Source organism: Acomys russatus, chromosome 6 (genome assembly GCF_903995435.1).
Source record: "Acomys russatus chromosome 6, mAcoRus1.1, whole genome shotgun sequence".
Taxonomy (NCBI): Eukaryota; Metazoa; Chordata; class Mammalia; order Rodentia; family Muridae; genus Acomys; species Acomys russatus.
In genome coordinates, this window is record NC_067142.1 from 50,998,036 (window position 1) to 51,024,226 (window position 26,191).

Below are 26,191 nucleotides of genomic sequence, written 5' to 3' on the forward strand. Positions count from 1 at the left end.
TAGTTTGATGCACAGAGAATTGAGTTCTCCTCAACTGACCACTATTTCCAAAGCACATGTTTACAGAGAAGACAGATGGTGGGAGAGGAGGGACTCTGCAGCAGAGGGACTGGACATTGCAGCCCTGAGGATTCAGTGGGTGGCCACCGCTGCTTGGTCAACAGCACTGCTCTGGGGAACTGGGATAGCTTCTTTTGACTGGCAGTGGTGGAAGGGATAGTTAAGTCACTGCTGGTTTCTGAGGAACCAGATGCTGCTGCTGCCGTGGCAACCGCCATCAGCTGCTCAAACTGACAAAGTCTTTGCAGAGGCCTCAGGAGGGCAGGGTTCAGTTTCAGCAGGGAGGGAAAGCGATGGGAAAAAGGCTACTGTGGGTAGTGGACATTCACCGAGGCGTACCCACAGGATTCCAGAATGAAAATCACAACAAGGAGACAGACGCTTGTAAAGCTTCCAGACAACCCCAAAACTGGCTTCCTGATGGCCTGATCCCCTGACCGTGAAAATCGTGGGCTTGGTGACTTCATTCCAATCTCTGCCCCAGGTTCCTGGCAGGTGGGATTCTTAGGGATCCTGTAAAATGTGATAGAAGAGCTGAATTTTCTGGTGCCCTCAACCAAGAAAGGGAAAGAGCAGAGTTAAAAAGTGTGGGCCATATGAGCATCAGAAAGTGTTATCAGGACCTTAGCAAGTGGCAAAGGCCAAAAGAGGAGAGAGAGGGAGCTCTCTCTATGTGCAGAGAAACCAGGGAGAGAGCAGGCATGGCAAGTGAGGAAGGGTGACAACAAAAGGGAACAATGGAAAAGGATGAGTGAGGACCACCTCCATCTCAGAGAGAAATGAAGGGCAACTTCAAGATAAGATGCCACTAAAAGCAAAGAATGGATCCTAGCTCTTAATCTGTCTCATAAACGTGGACCCTGGAGCCTGGGCTTTCTGGAGTCTCCCTCCCGCAATGTACCTGACAACAGGGAGTCTTCAGCTCTGGTGCCATTGAAGCTTCCCTTGCCACCAGCATCAAAGCCATCCACTGCCAGTTTTCAAATAGCACAAAAGACAGAGGACAACCCTTATAGCACACTGGTGTCAAACAAGTCCGAGGAGAAATACCTATGCATTGGGCACAGACAGGATTCAGGGGCTTGCTCTGAAGGGCGCTTTCTAAACTCCAACCCCAGTACACCTGCTGGTTGCTAGGATCAAGGCTTGTGGGAAAGAGGTAGTTGGGTGGGAAGCAGTTGAGTCTTGGCCCAGCCTTCATCTATCTTGAACTATATGCATAAGTTCCACTTAGTCTATTCCCACTACATTCGAAGGAATTGGACAGATAAAGCACGGAATTAACATTTATTGATCAGTCACACTGATGGCCCCAGCATTAAGTACTCTGCATGGCTTATTTTGTCTCCATTTTAGAGGTAAGAAATGGAGGTTAGGATAGTTAGTATTTTGCTACAATGGGTCAAGGACATGAGGCTGGGAAGGAGAAGGGCTAAGATTCAAACTAGGCTCAGTCTGACCCCGCAAATGTCACTTTCATACTTCTGGCCCGTGACCTGTGGGCTCCGTTCTCCTTAAGGGCCTGGTGAGTTCTGTCCACTATGCTTTTCTTGCTATCTATTACTCAAAGAATGTGCTACTGATACTGCAGTGAGAGAGAAACAATAGCGAACCATGTATGCAAATGAGTTGATAGAACGAAAAGAGAACTGGACCTTTTAGCATCCAGTGGTCATATTTTGTTTTTAACAAACAAACAACAGACAAGGCAGGCTTTCTTAAGGCAAAGGCAAAGGCAGACCATAATGAATCTTGCCAAGGGGAAAGATGAGTTGGGAGTCCCCCTGCTACATACTGGGTTGCCTTTCATTGTATGTTGCTGTGGGCACCCACACAAGGTCTGGATATGTGGGGAGATAGCATGCTTTTGTGAAATCTCTTTGGGAACAGTTCAGTGATGTTTACAGGGAGCTTTCATTCTATGAGAGCAAAGGTGACTCTACATAGCTCTAATGGTGTTGAGATGCCTGTGCATGTGGGGACAAGGCACACTGAGTTACCTTGCTACCATCCTGTCTCAGGGTCACAACCATACACTGGCTCTGTGGTGGTGGTGGGGCTCTCAAAGCTCCTGCAGTAATGGGCATGGTGTATGCCAGGTTCTGGAAGATCTTAGACTTAACACAGAATCTTAGACTTAACATGGCTGGGAACTCTCACCTCTGAAAACAGTACCCTTGCCTCTGACTATTTAACTGCGGATATGGGATAGAAGCTTGGGATAAGGTAAGTAGAGGATGGTCCTTTTCTAACACCTTGGATATGGGAAGGGCAAAGCTATGGAGACACTGTCCCTCTTTCCCCCATATGGCTGTCATCGATGAAAGTAGCACCTATATACTTCCTCTGTCCCACCACAAGGAAAGTGTATCCATCCTTGCTCAGAAGACAAGTCTCAAAAGGGTAGAAGGATGGCCTTGAGGAATCCTGCATGCCACCCAGATGAAAAGGAACGTGTTTGAGTTAGAAAGGGGTACAGATTGATCCCAAAAGGCTGATATCCATCCTGCCAGGTGATTTCCCCTGCCTGGTTAGGTTTTCTTTTTAATGTCCCTCGCAGCACCTATCTCTCTTAAATGTGTCCCAGGATGTTCCAGGGAGCTATCAGAGTCCCTTCGCCTTGTTAGATTTCATAGGAAATGCCATGCTGTGGCTGAAAGCCTGCTAGAGCTAGATCAATGTGTGATGTAAATAAATTCCCCCAATTATCATGAATATGAGTTGGTTTCCTCCACAGTTTAAGAACATATTCTTAAGTATGTCTTCAAGGAAGAACTGGAAAATCATTCCTTTGTATGCATGTGGCTTTTATATCCCTGGACTGACTGACTCTCTGTTACCACTGTTCATGGGCAGAGAAACTCCCCATGGCCAGGATTCTGGGATGCCCAATTCTTCTTCATCTCTGCATCATTCTTCCATAATGCCCTGGCATCCTCCTGATGCTCCTCAATCTTGCTTCCTCATTTACGACACGTGGACTAGAGCTATAAGACCTTAATGATGCTGCAGAGAGCCATTGGCAAGCAGACTCCCAGAGTGTCACTCCTTGGCACCACTTGGAGCATTCACTTCCCAGGTGGGCTCCAGAAGTGACAGGTTCAAATCAACCAGGGCTCCAGGAAGAGGAAAGGCAAGGGAATAGAACAGAAAAAGCATCTACTTACGCCAGAGCAAAGGCTACCAACGCACCAACCACTACCACAAAGTCCAGGATGTTCCAGAGGTCTCGGAAATAGGATCCATCCTGCAGGATCAAGCCTTGGTCTATCATCTGCAGGACAAGGGTTTGAACAGCCACAGATGAGGCCCCTGGTGTAAGTAATACCTACACATGGCTTTGCTTCCTAATGGCAAGGGCTGTACTGCCACTGTCTCTATAGCCATAGTGCTTTGAACAAAACCGGCCCCCATAGGCTCATAGAAGTGCCACTGTTAGGAGGTGTGACCTTTTGGGAGTAAGTGTGGCCTTACTAGAGGAAATGTGTCACTGGAGGTGGGCTTTGAGGTCTCAAATGCTCAAGCCAGGCCCAGTGTCTTGTTCTCTTCCTGTTGCCTTAGGATCCAGATGTAGAACTCTCAGCTATCTCTCCAGCACCATGTCTGTCTACACACCATCATGCTCCCTGACATGATGACAATGGACTAAACATCTGAGCTATAAACCAGGTAAATGTTTTCCTTTGTAAGAGTTGCAATGGTTGTAGTATCTCTTCATAGCAATGGAAACCCTAACTAAGAAAATAGCTAAACCCACTCTGGGCCTGAGGAGCAAGGAGGGTATCCAGCAAGCTCTATGGATAATGATGAGGACAGAAGCCTCTTCTCATGGTCTTCCAACTTCTCCAGTTTACAGTGAGGACCTCCTCTAAGTCACATAGGAGTGGACTAGATTTTTCTGCCATTACAGAATCCTGTCATATTCTCTCTTTCCTCTGTGTCCCAGAGCTACAAACACTGCCTACGTGGATGGGTAGAAACCCCAGACAGGTAAACCTTGGAATGAGATAGTCTTGTTGGGATGTTAGGATTCTAGAGGGGAGAGGGAGAGGGTTGGAGTTAGATGGAGTCTGGAAAGATATCTCCCTAACCTGTTGACTGGACACATGCTCAGCATAAGTCTGCAATCCACTTGCTGAGGTTCACCACCCTCAAGCTGCGTGCTCACCTACTACCGCTGTGAGGAGAGCGCTACGTTATTTAGTCATATCGATACAGCTGTGCCTCACAGAGGACACCGAAGCTAGACAGAGTTTGGCAGAAGCTCTCTTGGTGCTGCCATGGGAATACGAGATGGCATTATTGGGAAAAAGCCCTAAACTAAAGGAGCGGACAAGTGGTACAACTGAAGTCCAGAGCCAAGGTTGTTTTTCCTGGAAGCTTTTACCTTTATAACCATCTCAAAGGTAAACACGCCTGTGAAAACATAGTCGAAATATCTCAGGACCTGTAAGACACATAGGAACGAAACAGAAAGGATTGTGTAAGATCACCAAGCTCTAGGAACACCTGCCCACTGACCTAGACCATCCTGGGTGAGCACCCCATCTCCTTAGATTCCCACCCCAGGACACAGTGAGAGAATCTCTATACTATCTATAGCAGGGCTGAGAAGTAAACACAGGGAAGAAGGAATCAGGGAGCCTGACTGAGCCATATGGTCCAGAGGCTTTATATCCCTTCCATTTTGGCCATAACTGTAACTTCTAGGGTCTGAATTGCCCCCATAAAATTCTCCCTCAGGGCCTGTAGGGTACCCTCAATGACCTGTGATGGAGCTGCAGTCCCCTTGCGTTCACACACATCACCTATGCCTCTATGTTAGATCCTAAATCCAGTCGCTCCAGTACCAACTGAGGCCTCTCAGAAGCCTGGCTAGCTCTGTGTGTCAAGCCTGCTGCTGCAGTGTGGTGGTGGGTGTGGGGGTTTCTCTGGAAATGGCTTGTCCTTATCTCTGAGGAGCAGGCACAGTTTCTCCCTCTTCCTTATCCCCAGAGACCTTTCTGTCACCCTATCTTGATTCGCCTCTGATGCTAGAGGGGAGAGCTTGTTGGGATAGAGTAGACTCCCCGCCCCCCCCCCCCCCCGGCATCAAGAAAGCTGGCAAACTGCCTTTGTGCACCCACTTTGTTACGCTCTGAGTTCGTTAGTACAGGATCCTCAGCTGCCAGGGCGATACTGCTGGCCGCAATCACCAGGAGGATGCACATCTCAAAGTAGCGTAAGTTCACAATATAGTGGCAGGCTCTGCGGATCCTGTGGGTGAGAGAATCCTGCTGAGATCTCCTGGTTGCACTCAACCTGCATCACTCCCATGCCTGCCCCCTTGTTCTTCCCATAAAGCTACAGTGGCCTCTTGCAGATAGCCGTCCCTTGCCAAAGGAAGCCACTGGGAAGAGCAATTTAATTTCTCAAGCCCCACCCCTTGGTTTCAGGCCCTGGAGAAAAGGCTATGTCACGCCAGCCGAGATTCATTATCTACACACATGACTGAGACATGAGGAACAGCCACGTGAGACTACACAGCCTCCAGTAACACTGGGTGCCCTCTGTTGCATCTCAGAGTCTTCTCCCTTTAAGCAGTGAAAGCAGGACCTACCCAGGAAATTATAAAGAACCAAGAAACACAAAAACAGATCTTGGGTCTAAATCCCCTGATAAGGAACACGTGTTTCCATGGCTTCCTGACTATTCTGGTGGAAATGCCTATATGCTACGCTACAACTTTGGATGACTTGGTGACTTAGCGCAGCTTGCTCTCCTCCTACAGGCCAACTGAATGCTGCCCACGCCACCCCTGAGGGTCTCCTTGTCTTCCTTTCTCAGAAGCTGGTCTATATGCCAGTTCCAGGGCATATGGCACATTCTCTTTCTCAATCCGATGTTTCTTGAATCTAACCTTCTAGACTCCTCTCTAACACTCCTTCTTCATGCCTCTAGATCTGATCTGGGGGAGAAAGATCTTTTCAAAACTCTACGTGCAGAACAGTGGTATCCAAACCCTGGATTCCAACAGATGTCTGATCATCTAAGGGTCCATAGGCTTTCCTCTTCCAGAATGTCTAAAGACATCCTTAAGGAGATTACCTTCACTCTCCTTATCCTAACTACTGATCAAAGACTAGGGGGAGGGTCTTTTCCTGTGACACTTCTGTATCATTCTGTATTCAGTCTTCAGTTACCCTAGAAACTATGGGCACAGAGATGAGAGGCTATTTGACTTAACGCCCGACCTTACCTACTGGGCTCCAAATATTTCCCTATCTAGCTAGCCCCTGTCAAGGGCACTTGGGAAGATGACAGGGTTCCCTCGGTTTCTCTCCATCATCCCAGGCTGGCTCCAGTACTGGCTGGCTGTCCTAGTATCAGAGTAGGGGTGCAAGAGGGGCGTGGCTCACGGGTTAGTAGTGCTGAAGATGAACATAGAGCTATGGGGCACCATGGCCTTGCCAGTCTCCCGCTTCTCCTTCTTCTGTTTCTTCTCCTCCACCTCTTCTTCCTCCTCCTTTGTCTCTGCCTCCTTCAAGGGACTGGCTTCTCCATCAGTCTTGTTGCTAACTGCAAGTAGAGAAGTTCAACTCTTCAGAAACCTGCTCACACATCCCGGTTCGTGCTTCAGTTGGGAACAGCACAGAGGCTAGGACGGGATGCTAAGGATGGTCCTGGGAAGATACCCTGACAGCTTCTGGGGTTCCCCTCACACTGTGTCAAGTCCTTCTCCTCCTCTCACCTCTACCTTTGCCCATGGTATATACTGTAGCCTTCTGTATGATAGAAATAATAACCATAATTTTCCTTTTATAGCTTAACTAATTTTATAGTCTAGGAAACAGCAAGGCTGTTGCAGCTACAAAGGTTGCAACAGTTTAGAAATTATAGCTAAGCTGCACATTCTTTTTGGGCTCACCCACTGAACTTTCATATCAATAACCCTAAGTGGCCTATGTTATTATTCCCACTATACAGGTAGGAAAACTGAAGTTCAGAGAGTCTACATCCCTTTCCTAAGGCCATACAGCTAAATTTGAGATCCTATACCCTTCAGAAAAAAAAAATCTCTGCAGTGGAAGATTTCAATAAACCATTACTCTCAGCACACTGCCTTTCTGGCTGTGCCTTCTCCAGCAGGATGAATATAGAAATGAGAATACAATATTCATGTGAATATAGGCCCATGACTGTGTTCTAGGACTTGATGGGGGGAGGGGCGAAGCAGCCAGGGGTCACACAGCACCGTCAGGTGGCTACCTTCTGCTTCTATGCTCAAGTCAGGGGCCAGAGTCTGTCAGCGTGAAGAGAAGGGCCTAGGAAACCACCCCACCCCCACCACTCTGTGACCAAGGAGGGCATTGCCCTGAGACTCAGGCTAAGGAGCAAACCTCTGTGGCACTGGCCTATGGTGGAGCCTTCTAATAGCTATGTGATAGGTTGTACTTGAAAGCCTTCCTGTCACACACTGTGCTATGACCAAGGCCACACACTAGCCCTAGCCTGGGAGCACAGAGATGGTTAAGTTCATGTTTCTCACAAAAGAGGCCCAAAGCACTTCTTATTCTGGAATCCAGAAACATGTCCAAGCAATCTCGGCAAGCACTGGGCATGGGAGATATACTTTTTTTAACGCAGATCTGGCATTTCTGAGGGTGGAGAATGTGAGGTAAGAGTGGAAGGGAAACAGCTGTAGAAAGGCAGACAGGAAGATGAGGAGACTGTCCCATGAAGGAAGAAAGACTATGGAAAGAGAAGGGAAATGTGCACTAACGGAATCCCATGGCCATAATCTATGACCACAGGACAGTGGTGGGATTCATGCGGGGATGGGCTGTGAGGACAGGGGCAGGGTGTGGATTCATGCAGGGATAGGCTGTGAGGACAGGGGCAGGCTGTAGTATTAACACAGGGATGACATTTGGGGACACAAAGAAAGTACGTTGTTAATTCAGGGAGGAAGTGTAGGGTTCAGGTCTCAGGATGGGGAATGAATTAAAGCAGGAAAGAAATTTCAGGTTAGGGCAGAGGTGAGACACAAGGCAGGGATTGGGGTAGGACAATGCAGAAACAGGACATTGGACTACTGTAGATGTGGAATACACCCAATCAGAGTGGGGACAGGAATAACAGGAAAACAAGAGTGAGGTGTGCTTCAGGGAAAGGTGGGTACAGCGCCAAGTGGTATAGTAGGTTAAATGCTTTTCCTCTGTGTTTCCTGTCAGTGTTTCCTAGCTTAACATCTGCATGAAGGATTTTTTGATGGGGAAGTGTGGCTGAGGGCTCCTAGGAAAGAGAAACATGATCATGAATAATAAATAGTCTTGAAACATTAGTGCAAAGATGATGTCCAGGGACCACCTAGCTCAATGCTCCTGCCTTATATGTGACACAGAGGCCTCCAGAGATGCAGGGCTTCCTCCGAGAGCACTGACTGAGCAGAGCAGGAATCAGAGCAAGAACCATTATGCTAATCCACCCCAGGGGAATCCCCCAGAAGATCTAGGAGGTCACAAGGATGCCATCAGTTTACCTCAGGACATAACTGGTTTACAGAGCCACGTGCAACCTCTCTGAAGACCCACAGGACCAAATTCGACAGTACAAAATTGAAGTGAAGGAAACTAACTCTGTAGGAGAACACTGGCTCATGACTGTGAAAAATGTTTCCATCCTGCTGGGATGGCTTTCTATTGAACTTTTTTTTTAGAGGGACCCCAGAGCCAGTTGTCCCCAGCTCCAGTTGGGGGTGAGGGTGACAAAATAGGGCCTATACTCACTGTGCACCACTGTTGAGTCCACCAAGGGGTCCACATCAGGGATGGCAACTGTGACGCTGGTGCTCTCCGTGGTCACCTTGTCCATGTTGGCTGTCATGCACGAGAGGTCAGGTTCACTCTGGCTAATGCCCCGGCCCACATCTAGCTGTACGTCCCCAAGCAGGGCTTGCTCACTGCTGCCTTCAGCCTCCTGCTCCGTCACAGCCACATCCTTCCCCACTTCCACCTCGGGTTGGGGCTGGACTAAAGGTGTTTCTGCCTCATCAAGAGCTCCTAACAGTCCAGAGCCCCTGGGTACCATCAGACTGTTGGTCCTGAGAAGAAAGAGCAGAAGATGGCCATGTTTCAGAAACTGTTTTAGAATGGCTGACAGGAAAGGGGAGAGGAGGCTGAGCAGGCCTGCTGCGGAGCACCAGCATGTGCTGTCTTCCATCCCTTATCCAGACCTGTGGGCAGGTCACACCCACTGACTGATTCCCATCTACCCATGCATCCAGGCCCCACTCTCAGCGGAGATGCTCCAGAATAGAACATCATTTCCAAAGGGATAGTCTGCCTGTTAAATTAATCTGTGCCTTTTAGATGGTGTCTTGACATCACCTCCATCTCATAAAAAGGGGAAACTGAGGCCCATAATGGTTTCTGTCACAGAGTTCCTCACACAGTCCTGAACTGTCTCCCTCCAGTGCCCTCCTGAGACTAATTTACCTCCTCAAGTCCTGGACCCTCTCCTCTTCATGGATGGTCGGCTCCTTACTCCTATGGCTGATCTGAGGTTCATGTTCCTTCTCCCCCTCAGTGGACACACCTTCATCCAGACTCCGCTCCTGGCTAGCCGACCTGCTCCGGGATGCAGAAGCAGACTCCTTGCCCTCAGTCCTGACTCTGCGATGCCGGCTGCGCCTCTGGCTCTGCCTGTGCCTGGCTCGGTCCTCAAAAGTCACCACGGTCTCTCCTCCCCCAGCCTCCTGCTGGGATGGGTCACAGTTTCCATGACAAGACCTGGTCAGCCATGGTGGCTCCCGTTTCCCCAAGGACAAGGGGCTCCTCTGGTTGTCCAGGATGCTGGCCAGCCCCCCTATGTCCCCCTTGAGGGAACCCCCACGGCTGATGCGCTCCTCTTCACACTTCTCAAGACCCAGGCCCAGGGCTAGGCCCTCAATGGGCCTGGGCCTCCGATAGAGGCTGGGGTGAGCATTGAGTGGGTTGAGAGGGCTCAGTGGGTTGAGAGGATTGAGGGGGTTCATGGGCGGGGCCTCCTCTTTGTTGAGGGCTTCTTGGCTAGACATCTGCATGTGCCTCCTCAGCTGGCTGGTGCGCTGTTCCCACACCGACATGTGGTGCCGGCGCCTCCGCTCCCTCCTGACAAAGGAGAAAGGGCAAGGGCTATAATCAGAACCTGGTAGCACATAGGAGAGTCAGAGATGGCAGCTGACAGGGGCCATGAGCAGGGGTCACAGGGTGAAGGAGCTAAAAGGGAGAGGCCAGGATCTCAGACAAGAAGCACAGAGATGCAAAGAGCAGAAAGGCCACGTATGAGAGAGGTATGAGACCAATATCTCCAAGTCCTGTATAGGGTACTTTTCACTCCAGTCCCCACTTCTACAGGGCAGTGGCCGAGTGGTGAAGGATGGATGGGTCAGCCCAGAACTGAGCCCAATGTCCCCAAGACCAGTGAGAATGGCAATACAGAGACTCGCCTGGCCTTCCCTCCCCACTACTCCTTTGATTGAGGGTATCAGTTGGAGTCTCTTATATACCCAACCAGTGGCCCTTTATTCAAGGTCAGAAAGTCCCCTCCTCTCCATCCCTCTCAGATTTTAGCCTGGAATAGAATGGGCTGAGATACACCATGTTCAGATATCAATAAAGATCATGGCGGTGGCAAGCAGCCCCGTGTGCTAACAATGGCAGCGTACCTGGAAAGTAAAGGGACCATGGGCTTCTAAAGAAACCTACAAAAGACTATGTTCACAGAAACCACCAGTGGTCCACACCCGAACTACTGTCGAGCATTTCAGCTCAGAGGCCTAATGAGCTTTCACGTGGCAGCAGGAACACACAAACATGACATACAGAACACAGGCGTGGGCTCCTCAGCAGGAAGGGCAGACACCCACTCCTTCCCTCACGTGCCCATGGGCACACACCCACCAACTGCACATGGACCCACACGCACCTTCACCAAGGCCCCCACAGAGATGTGCACAATTGCCTACGTGAAAAGCACACCCACTGACACTAATTACCAACGCGAACATATGCCAACTCTCAGGCCACACACAAGGGCAAACATGCGTACAACCACGTACTGTGGACACACTGATAGAAGCACACGCTGAATGCAGAGGGGCATGTTCACGGATGTGCACAGAACACACGCGTACACACCCACACACCCGGGCACACAAGCTGACAATTACTCTTTCTGTCACTTCGTCCACAGTAAGGACACAAACACATTGTCCCCATGCCCACACGGAACCACTCCCAAACACGCAGACCGGTACACACATACAGGTGGCTGCTGCGCGGCTCCCACATCGACATGTGGTGTCTTCTTCTCCTGTCTCTTCTGGGGAAGAAAAACGAACAGGTTCAGTCCACCCCAACCTCTAGGACCCACCAGCCCCACAGCCACCAGCAGACGTCCAGAGAGAAGCCAGAGTCGTCTTCATGTGCACGGGGCTTCTGTGTATTTGTTTGGTCCCATTTGCTCCCCACCTACAGCGCTCCCACCATGACTTCTGAGTCCTTGCTATGTGCACGTACACAGATCTTGATTCTGAAGCACACATGCAGAGTCCAAGAGAACAGGCTATTTCATGTAGACTAGACCTTCTAATGTTTAGACACCATGCCCCACTGAGCTCACGCAGCCACCCTCTGGGGTCCTATTTCCATGAGCCACTTGGTATCACCTGCCCCCCCCCCCCCCCCGCAAAGTGACTTCAAAGGTAACAATGTACATTCACCCAGGTGTGGCCTGCGGCTCATTCCCCACTGTAGCAGATCCTGAATCAACTTTATGGAGCACAGAGGAAGCAAATGCTCTGCCAAGCACACCGGTGAGGTTACAGAGCAGCCCAAAACTAAGGACACGGCCCCACCTCAAAGGCCACAGGAGGTGAGTGGTGCCTTGACTGAGAAGCCCTCAAGGTTTGCTCTATCCCTCTGGGTGAAACACAGATCTTCTGAGACTGGTTTAAAGAAACATTAATTCTCCATGCACATTGTGTCCTTTCAGATGCAGGTTTAAGGATTGATCAGAGTAATGGGATAGATATAAATTGCAAAAGGAGAAAGGAGTGTCAGCACAGGGCCAAGGCTAGGGTGCAGGGCAAGATATCTCAGATGTCCCCAGAGTGAGCCTGCTCTAGTCCTTGAGCCGGGGGACCCTGTTCCAGCTCAAAGAGCCCTGCTGGGTGTAGAAAATGATGTTCCTCATCTGAGAAGACCCTCATCAATGTAAAACATGCCAGGCAAAAGACCTCGGCTCAGCTGTCACATCTCATGCATTTGGAAAGGGGCCTCACACAAGGGCAGGGCAGAGGAAGCAGAGGCAGCCAGTCTACACCTCTTTGGGAGTATCTGAAAGAAGCACAAATGTACATGCGTGCCCACAAACACTCATTGATATAGACATCCTTGTGAAGATGTTGTGAGCTCCTTAGCAAAATACATATCCCTCAACAGCAGCATTCTGTACAACAGCAGGGCACAGGGTGGGGGCGGGGGCACGGGTAGCATATAGAAATAGAAGCATATACTCTAGACAGGCAGCATGCACACCCACTGGGGGAAGCATACCATGCCATCTACTTGTAAATTCTTAAATAGTCAAATACCAGCCCTCCAAGAACATGTATAAGTAAGTATATGGAAGGATTCTCTTTCTCTCTCTCTCTCTCTCTCTCTCTCTCTCTCTCTCTCTCTCTCTCTCTTTCACACACACACATTTTCAAACTTTCTGTCTCTCTGACACACTTTTTCACTCACATTTTTTCTTACACATATATTTTCTATTTCTTTTATGCATACACAGCATCTCTCTCTCTCTCTCTCTCTCTCTCTCTCTCTCTCTCTCTCTCTCTCTCTCTCTCACACACACACACACACACATACACACATACATACACTTTCAAACTTTCTGTCTCTCTAACACACTTTCTTACACACATTTTTTCTTACAGGTATATTTTCTATTTCTTTTATGTACACACAGTCTGTCTCTGCCTCTCTCTGTCTCTCTCTTTGTCTCTCTCTCTGTCTCTCTGTCTCTGTCTCTGTCTCTCTCTCTCTCTCTCTCTCTCTCTCTCTCTCTCTCTCTCTCTCTCTCTCTCTCTCACACACACACACACACATACTCCAAGTAAAAGAGAAACTAATCTTTTTCATATAGCCAGACATATACTTGACACTTGACATCATCTCTCCACTTAGGTAGGTAACATTCTAAATTTTCAGTCATACCCCAAAACCACACAGAGAAGTAATCACTAACCCCAACTGATGTGCATGTGATCTGCATACACCCCATAATAGCCTTGTAAAACAGAAAGAGTGGGTGTTCTTCTCATTCCAAACAGGGAAACAGAGGTTGTGAGGTCCAAAGTGGTTCTCTTTAAGGCCACAGAACATGTTATTAACAGAATTAGGGCTAACACTGGGACACTTGGGTTTGTAATGACGCCCTTTGCATGGCATGCCAGAAATCCATTGTCTAAATTGCACACCAGAGCAAGGCACCCATCCCCTGAGATCACTCCTAGCAGCAGTGCACACCACATGGCATGTGGACAGTAACCAAAGCCCTGGTGTCATCTTATTGTGGATACTTGCGGCACCTACTTCATCTTTACTCTGCACTGGTGTTCACCACTTGGTTCCCACAGCCCTGTGCCTACCCACAGTTCATTCATTCTTCCCTTCCACAAATAGCTTCTACTCTGGCCAAGCATCATCTCCAATCACATCTCTCCACCCTTATCCCCCGCCCCAGGCTTCCTAGTCTCAGTAAATAGAACCACCCACTCCTGGCGGCAGCCAGTCCCCTCCATCTGCATTCTTGGATACCTGTGTATATGCAATTTTAGCAAAAAAAAAAAAAAAAAAAAAAAAAAAAAAAATTAAGTTCAGAGGAGCAGGGTAGAAATTACTCAAGACCAGAGGATATTCTGAAGAGGAAGAGAGTTGTCTGGCATTTAATGGTTTTTTTTTTTTTTTTCTCATACTCACAGATAAGGGACTTAGATAGCACACCTTCAGAGCTTTGAAAAGCAAATATAAATCAATAGTAAAATAGATAAGGGGGCACCACACAGAATGGGGAGCGCCCCAATGGGTGAGTGAGGCAGAGGGGGCTCAGAAGTTCCTCCCTTCCAGCTTTAAGCAATGGTTCACAGGGGCCAGTAGCTCAGGATATATTTCTGTTTCTCAGTGGGCTGCCACTGTCCTGACAGATGTGACAGGACCCTGCACACAAGCCTCATGCATGCCCTAATTATCATCAGGAATTCTGTGGTTCTCCTCAACCAATTCAGAGGCCAGGCCTGTACTGAGCCCAGGTTGGCTCCCCAAGCTCTCCCATGGAACACAGATCCAGATTGTGATCCTGGTAATGTAATCTTTCTTCTGTATCAACCTCCTCTTCACTCTCAATTCTGTTCCATCCGGACAATGTTCCTGCCAGGCTACTAGCAAGACCACTAAAATAGCTTCTGTTTTGCCAAATCTGTTTAGTCCTTTGTCTGTCCCCATTGAAAGTGGCAGTCCTTCAAGAGCATGCCACTATGATACAGGCTTCTGGGACACCATGCTCCTCTGTTCCTTCCTTGTCCCCCTGGCTACACTCCCCTACCTCTTTCCCCGGCTTCTCCTCTGCCAGAGAAGCGCATGCTCAGCCTCTGTCCTCAGCTCCACTCTTTCCCTGTCCCCACTCTTCCTGGGTCAGCTCACCCACACTGATGGCTTAAATACCATCTAAATGCAAATGACTTCCCTCAAATCTTTATTTTAATCCCAACTTCTCTATGCTCCAGATTCATAACCAATAGCCTATTCACACACTTGGATGCCTTAGAAGCATTCACACTCAATGTGGCCAGAATGAGCTCTGGATTTCCGCTGCCTCTAAAGTATCAATAAATGTCCCCACCCTCCAGGCGGCTAGCTAGGTCCCCAAACCATAAAACTGGTGAGAAATTTTTATTACTCCTACTGCATTTAATCCATATATGTCTCCCATTGGCTCCTATTCCAAAATATAGACTGAGCAGAACTGCCATCTCCTCTGTTTGCTACCTCCCTTGTCTAACGCATCATCACCCACTTTAACAGTCAGCTGTGCATTACTGCTGCTATGCTGGGCCCCCTCAACCCATTTTCTATGGAGGAGAATGCTACTTTAAAGTGGGAACCATTTGCTACATCCTTCAATATTAAGTATTCCCATGATTTTGGTTTGAACAAATGTTTAATCCTTCAGCTGGGGGTTAGGACCTCTGCATTGGCTCGTGCCAATTTCTCTGGCCTCACTATCTACCATTCTCCACAGTTTTTATAAGCCACACTGAAGGAACAGTTTTTTTCCCCAGAACATCATATGACTACCTCCAGTATGTTTAGGTTTCTATTTGTACAGAGGGTCCTCCTTGGATTTACCTGAATGGTACCCTACCACACACACATACACTATTCTTGTTAGCTGCCCTGTAACACTGTATTATGTACTAAGACCAGTTCATGGAACAGAGGAGGTATCTTCCTGCAACTGATTATTGTAGGCATTGATGAATTAGATTTATCCCCAGCATCCCAGGGTTCAGAGGGCCTACTCACTCAATGGAAGGCATGTTGGGAGCAGACATCGGGCTGACCTCCTTGGCCTTCTGCAGTGCATGTTTCTGGTTGAAGGCTTCTTCTTCCTCCTGCTCATCCTAGTCACAAAGCAGAGATGCTTTACTGGGGATTGCCATAAGGCAGGTAGCTTCCTTTGCTCCTCCCCTGGAGCTTTGAAGACCAAGCAGGTTGAAATAAGCAAAAGAAAATGTATAACGCTATAGTAGAGTCTTGCCTGCATAGCTTCCAGGTTCCCAGGCCAAGGTCTCATTTCTTTACTCATATTTTTAGGTATGTGTGTTCCCATGGGAACCAGAAGAGGGTATTGGATTTTCTTGGGACTGGAGTTAGGAGCAGTTGTGAGATACTCCATATGACACTTAGAACCAAAGCTGGGCCCTTTGGAAGAGTATCAAACACTTTCACCTGTGGAGCCATCTCTCTAGCCCCATCTCAGCTATATTCTTGTTTGAAGTGATGATACCAAGGAAAACTGCCCAGGTTGTGACTAAGAAGGGCTATACTATACACATCCTCCTAGTGTGCTATGGTTTCCACACACAGCATTTCGTTTGACTTTTGCTGTGAGGCTGTGATGCTATCAGGCACATAGGCAGATATGTCATTCCTTCTTAAGGCATATTAATGGTGACCAGTGCTTTCTCCAAGACTAACACTGAAAGTCACTGACATATTTAGGACTCAAAGCCAGTTTTCCACATACCAAAGCTGGTATTTTCCTTCTCATATCATAGAGCTGAGGTTTTAAGAGATGTGAAAAATAGCAGGTAACACATCACAGATCCAATGGGAAAAGTTCAGAACTCCTTGAGATGTTATGTACCTTCCTAAATTCATGTGACAAGATGTTTTTTACCCATTTTGTGGACCATGCCACTGCAATTAATACTGCCCCCTCCCTGGGAGTGAAGAATCCCATGAAAAAAGTGATTATCTCTGAGAAAGGTAGTATGTGATTTAATTAAAAACTTCTCTAGAATGATGGTGGCCAATGGATGACCCTGGCAGCCATAATGTAGTAGCCTCAATGTCCCTGACCACTCTCATATCCAAGCTGTTGAGGACCTCAACCATAGTTGAGGTCATAACACCACCATAGGTGGCAGAGGCAGAGCTTAAAATCCATCCGGTGTTTTAATATTTTCCTTGGCTCTGTATATTCCAAAGTTCTGGGAAGGCTTTATCTGAGGGCTCACAGACATAAGTTGATTTTTTTTTTATGTCCTATGAGAGACCCATGCTGAATCCCAGCTCATGAACTCAGTGAAAGCAAACCAGGCTTCCTGCATAGGGTTTGTGGCTCCCCAACCATCTAAGCACTTCCAGAAGAAGACTGTCTTGGAAACTAGTGCTCACCTTGGTCAATTCCTGGGCATTGGCCAGATTGTCCACAGCGATGGCCAAGAAGACGTTCAGCAGTGTGTCTGTGGGTATGGGTTAAGGATGGGCAGGCTAGAAAAGGGAAAGGCTGCAGTGAGGCTGAGAGGTTACCTCCAAGGCCTGCCTGACTGAACACTGCGAGGAGCTGCCAAGGGTCACAAGAGAGGAAGGGGGTATTATGTCTTCCCCCCCCCACCCCCTCCACAGTTTTCCTCTTTACATAGAACAAAAATACTGCTGAAGCAAAGACACTTGGGAGGGCCGATAGGGTGAGATCACCTTCAGACAGTTACGGCCTCGATGAATAGCAATAGGCAAGAAAAGGATCAGTGAGCAAGATGTGCAGGGAAGTGAGTGTCAGTCATTCATCTCTCCTTCCTGGAAGGCTGGAATCCCACTTATACCAATGGGCACCCTGCTACTCTTTCCTCAAAAACAGAAGGAAAGGAGTTCAGGAGCTTTCTACAATAGTGCGCTGACTTCTCTCACTCTTCTTGCTGGGGTCCCAGAGAGCTCCCAGAAGTCTTTTGGCCAACGTCACAGTATGGACATGATTCATTCTGAAATCCACTCCTATTACATGCACTGACTCCTGAAGTCCCAGTCGTCTTTGTTTGAGGCCCATATACTGTGGAACATGAAACTGGTTCTAGCATAAAACGATGGCTCTGCCTACTTACAGAGTAGCAGCAAACTCAAGGGGCAGCCATTGTAACAAACCAGCTGCCCTTTTCTGTTATGTATCAGATAGATTCTTCCTTTGCATTCCTCGCATCTAGTTTATAGTCTGTTTCCATCGCTAGAAGTCCTCAGGAAATAAGCAGAAAAGAACATCTTTTCTTTGTGAGGCTTTATACACAAATGCAGAAACCTCAGAGCACCCTCTGTGCTCTACAACCCAATTCAAGATGAGTGTCACTCCTCCAGATACCTAATGATTATACAAATAGTCACGGTTTATAAAGTGCATTTAATCCAAGCATAGTGACACATGCCTTTAATCCCAGCTCTTGGCAGGCAGAGGCAGGCAGATTTCTGAGTTTTAGGTCAGCCTGGTCTGTGAAAACCAAATCTTAGCAAGAGCAAGCACGTTTTTGAAGACCACATATCTAGCTGGCGAAGAGTGCCCCAAGGATCCAAACCTCAGTCTTCTGGCTCTAGATTTTTTTTTAACCAGTGTCTTAGTCTTGTTCCTGTTGCTATGATCAAATACCCTGACAAAAGTAGGGTTTAGTGGAGCTCCCACTGCCATGTAACAGGCACTATAGCAGAGAAGCAAAAGCAGCAGTAGTTTGAAAGAAGCGTCGTTCCTCTCTGCCCTTGACTGTGTGTGGCGACTGCTTCAAGTTCCTGTTGCACTGGCCACCTTACCATGATGGGCCAGAGCCTAGAACTGTGAGCTCAAGTAGCCACCTCCCCCACTAAGCCACTTTCATCAGGGTATTTTCCCCTCAGCAACAGAGTAGAAACTAGAACATTAGGTATAGGGTTCAAAGTTATAGAATTTCAGTATTATTCTTTCTTTAGAGTTTTGTATTGATTTGGTGCGGTCTGGTGTTTTCTTTTGTCTTACAAGGTAAGGAATAAGTGAAACAGTGTCTATACAGGAAAAAAAAATCTTTCACAGGTAACATCAACACAGTAACTACCAATTCTTGATGGTATTAGCACTAATATGGCCCTTCTATTTATTTTGAAAGTTTATGACATGGTAGGCTCTGCTGTAAATGAATATGTAGTTAAGCTACTGGTATTATCATCTGCCCACTATTTCAAAATATAATGATCTCAGGCCTCACATATTTTACAGACCTTGTAGTATCTCCAACCATTCAACATAGCTTGTTACTTGTATATTCTGTAGATTTAGGTAATTGCATCTTTTTAATGCTTTTATTCTTTACAGAATTAGCATACAAAAGTCCTTAAAATGAAAGTCTTGTTTCCTTTAGTATGAGTAAGCATTGTCTATGTCCTTTCACCCTGCCTACCCCATCCATATCACTGCTACCACCACTACCACCAGCACCAGCACCAGCACCAGCACCAGCACCACCACCACCTTTTCAAATGGTGATTCAGGGTAGTAGCCAGAATACAGAAGAGCAACTTAAGAGGATACAGTTTCCAAACAATGTGAGCACAATGAAGTAGATGGCAGACCACATGCCTGAGCTGACCCCACCCTGAGAGCGGATGCCGTTGTACATCACCTCATTCCAATCTTCTCCTGTGAGGATCTACGGGGGGCGGGGGGGCAACAATAGGCAAGTCAAAACTCTGGGTTGGCAGAGAAGATGGGCCCAATATGAAGGGTAAAATATCAGGGCTGGTTCTTTTCTATCTACCCCCTTGCTTGACTTCCTGCTAAGGTAGGAGAGAAAACCATTCTATACATAGTCTTATTTTTATATGGAAGAAAATGATGGGCATTCGTCATGGAAAGAGGACAAGAAGAAATATTCGCAGTCCTCACATTTCCCAGCCCCTCCCACCCCCGGCTGGTCAGGCCTTGTAGGAATCAGACACGGCTGGTGGTCTGCTCACTCCTGACTGATCCAGGGGTGACAACAGATCATTCCTAAGACAACAGCATTCTTGGGGAAAGCACATGATTCCAGTTTGGAAACTGGGTTCTGACTCAGCCTCATATTCTGCCTAAGCAGCATATTTCTTTTCACCCGGCAGATTCTAAAATACTATTGATGTTGAGTTTTCCTTATGACTTAAAAAAAAAAAAGTTTTTAAAAAAATTGTTCCTCCCATTTTGAGACCGTAGTAGAACCATATCCCATTACCTCATTAAACTGAATATAGGTCAGGAAATACTTCAGATTTTAGACAAACCACAAACGTAATTTGTGACTGAATGTCCCAGACTCAATGTCTTGCTAAGTCACAGGTGTGGGGAGAAGGTCAACTAGATGTTTGTGCTAAAGCCCTCTGCTGGTAGTAGCAGAGGCACAGGGGTTTGAGGAGTTGTTGTAATGACTCCTCAAACAGGAATACTACACTTTCTCTGAGATGGAATCTGGGAAGGAAAACAGGAGCCTTAACACACAAGACACTGCCTCTTACTCTGTGTGCCCGATGGTCCCCACACAGTACTTCTGAGCTATCAGTTGGCTTCATACCTGGAACACTGTCATGATAGCTGCAGGGAAGGTGTCAAAATTAGCCGAAGGAGTCCCATCATTAAAGTTAAACCTGGAAAGGAAATTCAGTGAGAATAGAAATCTCCTTCATTGAGTTCCCCAGTCTCAAGATTGCAGTTCTCGTTACTTCTTTTTTCCCCCCCTTACTGCTCTCTGTTCCATATGCTCTATGAAGATGGTAACCCATGTTTCTGAAAAAAAAAATCACAGGCTTTGAAAGCCACAAGTCAGAAGACAGAGTTTGGGTTGATCTGCAGTTAGGAAGCTCTGCACTGATCATTTCACAGAAAGCATTAAAGGAATAGGTCCCACGACAAGAACCGTTTTCAGCATCTGTGCTAACAGCGGAGGCACGTTTGCTTCTCAAGTTCATCAGAAGACTATTCAGGCCAAGAGCAAGCAGGATGGTAACAAATCAAATTAATCCCTTTGGTACTCCCAGGCATGAGACAAACCAGAGCTTCCTTTGGATGGCAAGCCCCACCCCCTAGCCCTTACCTGCCTCCGAAGAGCTGCATTCCTAGGAGTGCGAAGACAACAATGAAGAGGAAGAGGAGGAAGAGCAAGCTGATGATAGACTTCATGGAGCTCATCAAGGAGACAACCAGATTCCGGAGGGATGCCCAATACCTGTGAAACCCAGACAAGGTTACATCTATGGCACAGTACCAAGTCATCTCCAAGGCCAGCTTGCCATCTGCCTGTAAGTCTGAGATCAACTGCCTTTGCATCCGTGAAGAAGAGGTGGTAGCAGCGTGATCCTCCCCTGGGAAACGTGGCACTTGGTGTGTTGTCAGTTTTCTAGTTTGGGTATTTCGGGAAGGGAGACCTGAAGAACGTGTGAGATGGAGCAGAGAGGGGGAAAGCAAGGAAGAGAAGGGAATGGGAGCTCTGTCCTCAAAGGGGCTGCGAAGAGTCCAGGTGCCATCGCTTACTTGGTCACTTTAAATATCCTTAGGAGCCGGAGAGCTCGCAGGACACTGATTCCAAAGGATGTGCCAGGTCTGAAGATGGCCCAGACGACCTCAAAGATGCTGCCCACTGTGACCTAAGAGACAAGCCCAGTGAGAAGAGGGACAGGGAAGACAGAGCATCTTGGTACTTAGTCATCAGCTCTAATTAGGTGTTGGTAAAACTGAGACTTCCCTTCCTCAGCTAGACTTTATTCTAAGCTACAAACTTGAGAAGCTACCCCCCCACCCCCAAATGGCTACAAAACAACAAAACCACCCCCCCGCTACCCCCCTCCCGGTGTGGGTCCTCCTCTCCTTCCTCACTGTAAATGTGCTCACTGGGCACTAGCTTACTGACTTGGCCTTAGCAATGGTTCTTGTATCATATCACCTTGGAAACACAGACAGAGTGGTACCCAAATCATAGAAGCTAGTTTGAATTAGTTCAGGTTGTGTTCCAATATGGAAATCTCAGAAAGGGGCCACATTCTCTCATCACTCCAGACTGTATGTAGCCCTGCTCAGAACACTTCGGTGCCGATACATTCAGTATCTTTCAGGAACTGAGGCCCTACAGTCCCTGATGTAATAGTGCTTTTGTTGACATAGAGTCTGATCGCTATGGGAAGTCATGATTGCAATTAACATTTCCAGACTGTTGTTGTTTATGGAAACTGGAAGAGAATCCAGGGCCTTCTCTGCACATGCTTAGGCAACACTGTACAGCTTCAACTTCTGCAGTTTTTTGTAGGTTTTTAAAATTACTTTTAATTATGTGTAGGTGCAGGTGTACATGTGAATGCAGGTGACCCGGAGGCCAAACCCCGTAGAACCTCCCGAGAGCTAGAGTTATAGGTGGCTGTCACCTACCTGAAATGTGTGCTAGACACCCAAGTGGAGCTCTCTGATAGGACAGTAAGGACCCCTAACCACTAAGTCATCTCTCCATGGCCCCAAATGTTTGGTTCTTGAAACAGTGGTTCACTAATTCAGGTCAGCTTGTAATTTACTACATAGCCAAGGTTGGCCTTGAACTTGTGATCCTTTGGTTTCACTCTCCTGAGAATTTGGATTTCAGGAGCATGCCACTATGGCTGGCTCTGTGCTGTGCTGTCATTATGCAGTTATGGAATGTTGGCTATGCTGCAGCCATTGGGCTGGGAGAAATAATGAAAATGGGTCCTCAAAGCAATGGTGGAAAATATGTATATGAGAAAACCAAGGTTAAAATGGTCTCTTACTAGCTATTATGCTGGAAAATTGCCTGTACTCAGAACCGTCTGTTCTTGGTGAAAATGTAGATTGGCAAGGTCTCAGAGTCTTTATCACCTGACTGGAGGTTTGGCAGAAAAAGGAATGGGGTTGGCAGAAAGAGATGTGGCTCAGAAACCTATGGTCTTGCCACTTTGTAAACCAGGTATGTGGGCTGAGCATCACAGTCTCTATTGCTTTGTGTAGAGGGCAGCCTAACTCCTAACCTTCCTGTCTTGTTCAGGACTCCTGTAAACAGCACAGGAAATAAATGTGTATGAACACTACTAAACAGGACACACACTTAAATAATACATAGAAAGTAAACAGCTGGATGAAATGTTCTGCACGGAGTCACGCTAACACAAGAGTGTGTGAGTTCATATGAGGGCATATAGCTAGACAATTATGCTCATTTTAAAGTGAAGTAGAAAATAAACAAATGGGTAACCTCTTTCTTCTAAAGCCACCTCTATAAGTAAGTCCTTTGTCCTTCACTCCCAGACTTCACCCAAGTTAATAAGTGGTTCAAAATTCTGGCTATGAGTAGCTTTGTAAAATCTCATTGAGCAATACAGTTAAATGTACACTCTTTAGTATATGTGCTATACATCAATAAAAGCACTAAAACTCAAAGGGTTTTTTTTTTTTTTTAAAACCAAACAAATCCTCGCCTGGCAAGGACTCATTTACTTCTGGACCCTGTTTATCTCATTGCACCCATGCTCCCCTTACAATTCCTGACTTCAGTGCTCACGCCGAGTGACAGACCTAGCTGCTTATCTAAAACCGTGGCCTATCAACACGAGACAGAAGGACAGGCAGGCTTCCGAGGGCTTACCCCAAAATCAAAGCAGTTGAACGACGAGTGAAAATAGAGGCGTGGGCCCATGCCGTACATCTTCAGGGACATCTCCAACAGGAAGAGTCCCAGAAACAAAAATTCTGCATAGTCTGAAAGTAGTAAAAGGAGAACCATTTGTCCCATGGATGGTATGAGCTCCTCCACTCTCCTAGTTATATACGCCCCTTAGAGGGAGAAGCCCCAGAACTCAGCGGGTGAGAGCTCAGCACTGGGAAAAGCCTGATTGCTGAGCTGCAATGAGTCCTGGCCCAACCAACAGTTATGCTTTAGCGACAGGAGGAGAGTTATCAATGGCCTTCGAGCAGAGGATGGCCTCAGAGAAGGAAGGTCTCTACCATGGCTCAGCTGACAGAGCTGAGCATCTTCCTCTGTAATGATACATAACAGTCTCCTGGCCATCACTCACACCCAGAGGCAGTCATAGTCAGATCAGGCTTACTATGTCCGTTTTTGCTCTGTTCTCTGTATCCATTGTTCTTGGGACTTTCCCCCTGTTTTCAGTGATTCTTTTTTTTTTTTAATACCTCTGAACCCCTATAAGAAACTTCTAGGACCCAAGGTGTGACTCTAACTTGTTGTTACCATGGTTGTGGTAGTGTTAACCATCAGCAGTGGTTGTTTACCCCACCTGATAACGAAGGCTAGGAGCACTTGTGTGAGAATCCATCTTCCCTCGCAGCAGGTTGGCTTCCCTCAGTGTGAACAGTTAGCATGCTTTAGGCCCCTACAGTCATCCGCACACAAAGCCAAGCCACCCCCTTGAGAGGATAGCAGCTGCTGTCCACTTACAGAGGAGGTGAGTGAGCCACTGGGGCTGGTTGTGATGAACAATGGCCACACAGGCAGTATTGAGAGCCACAACACTCAGGACGAGCCAGTAAAACACTTGGGATTTGACCATGTGGCGGATAGAGATACGCAGAAGTCGTTCCTTGTGCCGGAAGTAGGAGGCTCCATCTACCTTGGTGCTCTTGATACTGGCTCTGGCAAGAGGTGTGCCTAAGGAAGGGAAATGAGGAAGAATGAGACTACAGAACATCCCAGGTGGCATCCAAGGGCAAGTTGGACAGCTTGAGTACCAGGGCAAGGTGACCGCCACATTGCAGACCTGGGCAACCCCTATGTTTTGGGCTAAGTAATCTCCACAGGACGAGACCCTGCTTTTCCTCTCCAGGCACTCTCAAGTCCTAGGAAACTGAAAGACTCCCAAGCCCAAGCAGGACACCAGGCAGACACCCAGCATCTCGAATCCTAACAGGAGCGTGCTTATATCTGTAACAGATCGGGCTTCTCTCTGCCCTTCTGCTTTTAAATATGCTTCAGACACCGGAATCCTCCTGCTGCATTTGTGATAGTTCTGCCACTGCCAACGTAAAGCAGTAATGGGCTCTGTAAGTCTCTTCTGCTTTTTAGGATGGATTGAGATCCTGCCCTTTTTTCTGGGGAGGAAAAAACCTGTCATCAGCCAGAATCTGTAAGAGAACCTAGGATTGAACTGTAGTCACATCAGTGGGTTGTTAAAAGGAATTAGTTTAAGTTTCACATGATGGAAGTAGATTGGTGCTACTAGGGTTAAGCAAATGGCTTCAACTTCTCCCGTGTGGGTCACTAGAAGAAATAGGTCCTGAGGATCCCTGAAAAATGTGGGTTGAGTATCCCTTATCCAAAATATATGGACCAGAAGCAGCTCAGATTTCAGGGTATCATTTTAACAATCACACTACCAGCTTTTAACGTGATACAGTATCTTGGAGGTGGAGATACAAATAAAATGCACTTATGTTTCAGATACATGTTTCAGATACATATGTTGAAGGTAACTTTATATAATATTTTAAGTAACTTTGTAGGAGAAACCAAAGTTTCATGGTATGGAATTTTCCATTGCCACAGCATTGTTAAAAAAATAAATAAATAAATTTCTAATTCTAGAGGAGTTCAGATTTTGGATTTTTAGATTAGGGGTACTCAACCTGTATCCCCACGTGGGTTCTCACTGTCACACCCAGGAGAGAGAGGGCACATCTGCAAATGAGATTCATCTGTCACACTTGGAGAACCCTAAGGCCCGAGTTTCAGACACACAGCATCCCCTGGTCCTTTCATCTTTTTCTGTAAATCATTGTCCTCTAGGTTAGATTCCCATGCCTTCCCTTAATTATGTCCCTAAGTTCTGGATCCTTTTTGGGTTCTTTTCTCCTCCTTGTGGTTCTTCTCAACAGACAGGATCTTCATTTTCATGGGAGATCCAGAGAAGTAAAAGAAGGTCTAACTGGATCACTCACCCACAGAAGAGATATCAACGCAGTGCTCATCGCTGGAGTCTCGGGTCATGGCCTCCGTCCGGCTCCTTTTGATGGTTGCCCTTCGAAGCACTACGCCAGGGAAGGGGAAGGCCAGTGAGAGGCCATAAGTACACCCAGATCATCCTGGACAAAACCTTGAGGGCTGTGGGCAAGAGGCCTTGTGCAAGGGCCCTGTGACACAGGTGTTGGTCTTTAATACTGGAGCCAGGGTGATAGCAATCTGAAGTCTACAGAACTGGTGGTGCCCAGTGCCGTGCGTGCGTGCCAGCACCTGTGGATGCTCATGGGGTTTGGATCCCAGTTGGAGTTTATCTAAATCTACAGGTAGTGGGTAAACAGACTCTCCTTATCTATTTGTTCTGGCTCTTCATAAACACTGGCACTTGCCAGGAATGAAAGTGGTCCCAAGATGCTCCCCATACATTTTAAGAGAAGATCCCGTCATAGACCATCAGTTGTATCATGGGCTTTTTCATTGAACTCTATCAATCATGTGCCCTGGAACAATGCAACTCTTAGGCTTCATTTCCATCACTTTAAAAGGCATTTAAATCTGTGACTCAATTCTCATCGTTTTAAAGCATGAGGGATT

The 26,191-nt window shown here is 47.2% G+C and overlaps 1 protein-coding gene across 10 annotated transcripts in view; it reads right to left on the reverse strand.

The window, feature by feature from the left end:
* Cacna1e (calcium voltage-gated channel subunit alpha1 E) overlaps positions 1–26,191 on the reverse strand; it is a 455,810-nt gene that overhangs the window by 55,861 nt on the left and 373,758 nt on the right. For 6 of the 10 annotated variants that reach the window (XM_051147602.1, XM_051147598.1, XM_051147603.1 and 3 more), the window contains 16 exons: positions 25,579–25,668; positions 24,083–24,292; positions 23,270–23,382; positions 21,160–21,272; positions 20,723–20,854; positions 20,204–20,276; positions 19,192–19,309; positions 17,046–17,113; positions 15,669–15,766; positions 11,347–11,403; positions 9,537–10,190; positions 8,829–9,142; positions 6,459–6,618; positions 5,187–5,316; positions 4,448–4,507; positions 3,228–3,334 (listed from right to left, as the gene is read on the reverse strand). In XM_051147602.1, coding sequence (XP_051003559.1) covers positions 3,228–3,334; positions 4,448–4,507; positions 5,187–5,316; positions 6,459–6,618; positions 8,829–9,142; positions 9,537–10,190; positions 11,347–11,403; positions 15,669–15,766; positions 17,046–17,113; positions 19,192–19,309; positions 20,204–20,276; positions 20,723–20,854; positions 21,160–21,272; positions 23,270–23,382; positions 24,083–24,292; positions 25,579–25,668 — 2,497 coding nt within the window. The remainder of the gene's footprint in view (positions 1–3,227; positions 3,335–4,447; positions 4,508–5,186; positions 5,317–6,458; positions 6,619–8,828; positions 9,143–9,536; positions 10,191–11,346; positions 11,404–15,668; positions 15,767–17,045; positions 17,114–19,191; positions 19,310–20,203; positions 20,277–20,722; positions 20,855–21,159; positions 21,273–23,269; positions 23,383–24,082; positions 24,293–25,578; positions 25,669–26,191) is intronic. The other 4 variants (XM_051147606.1, XM_051147600.1, XM_051147607.1 and 1 more) reach the window with 2 other exon arrangements.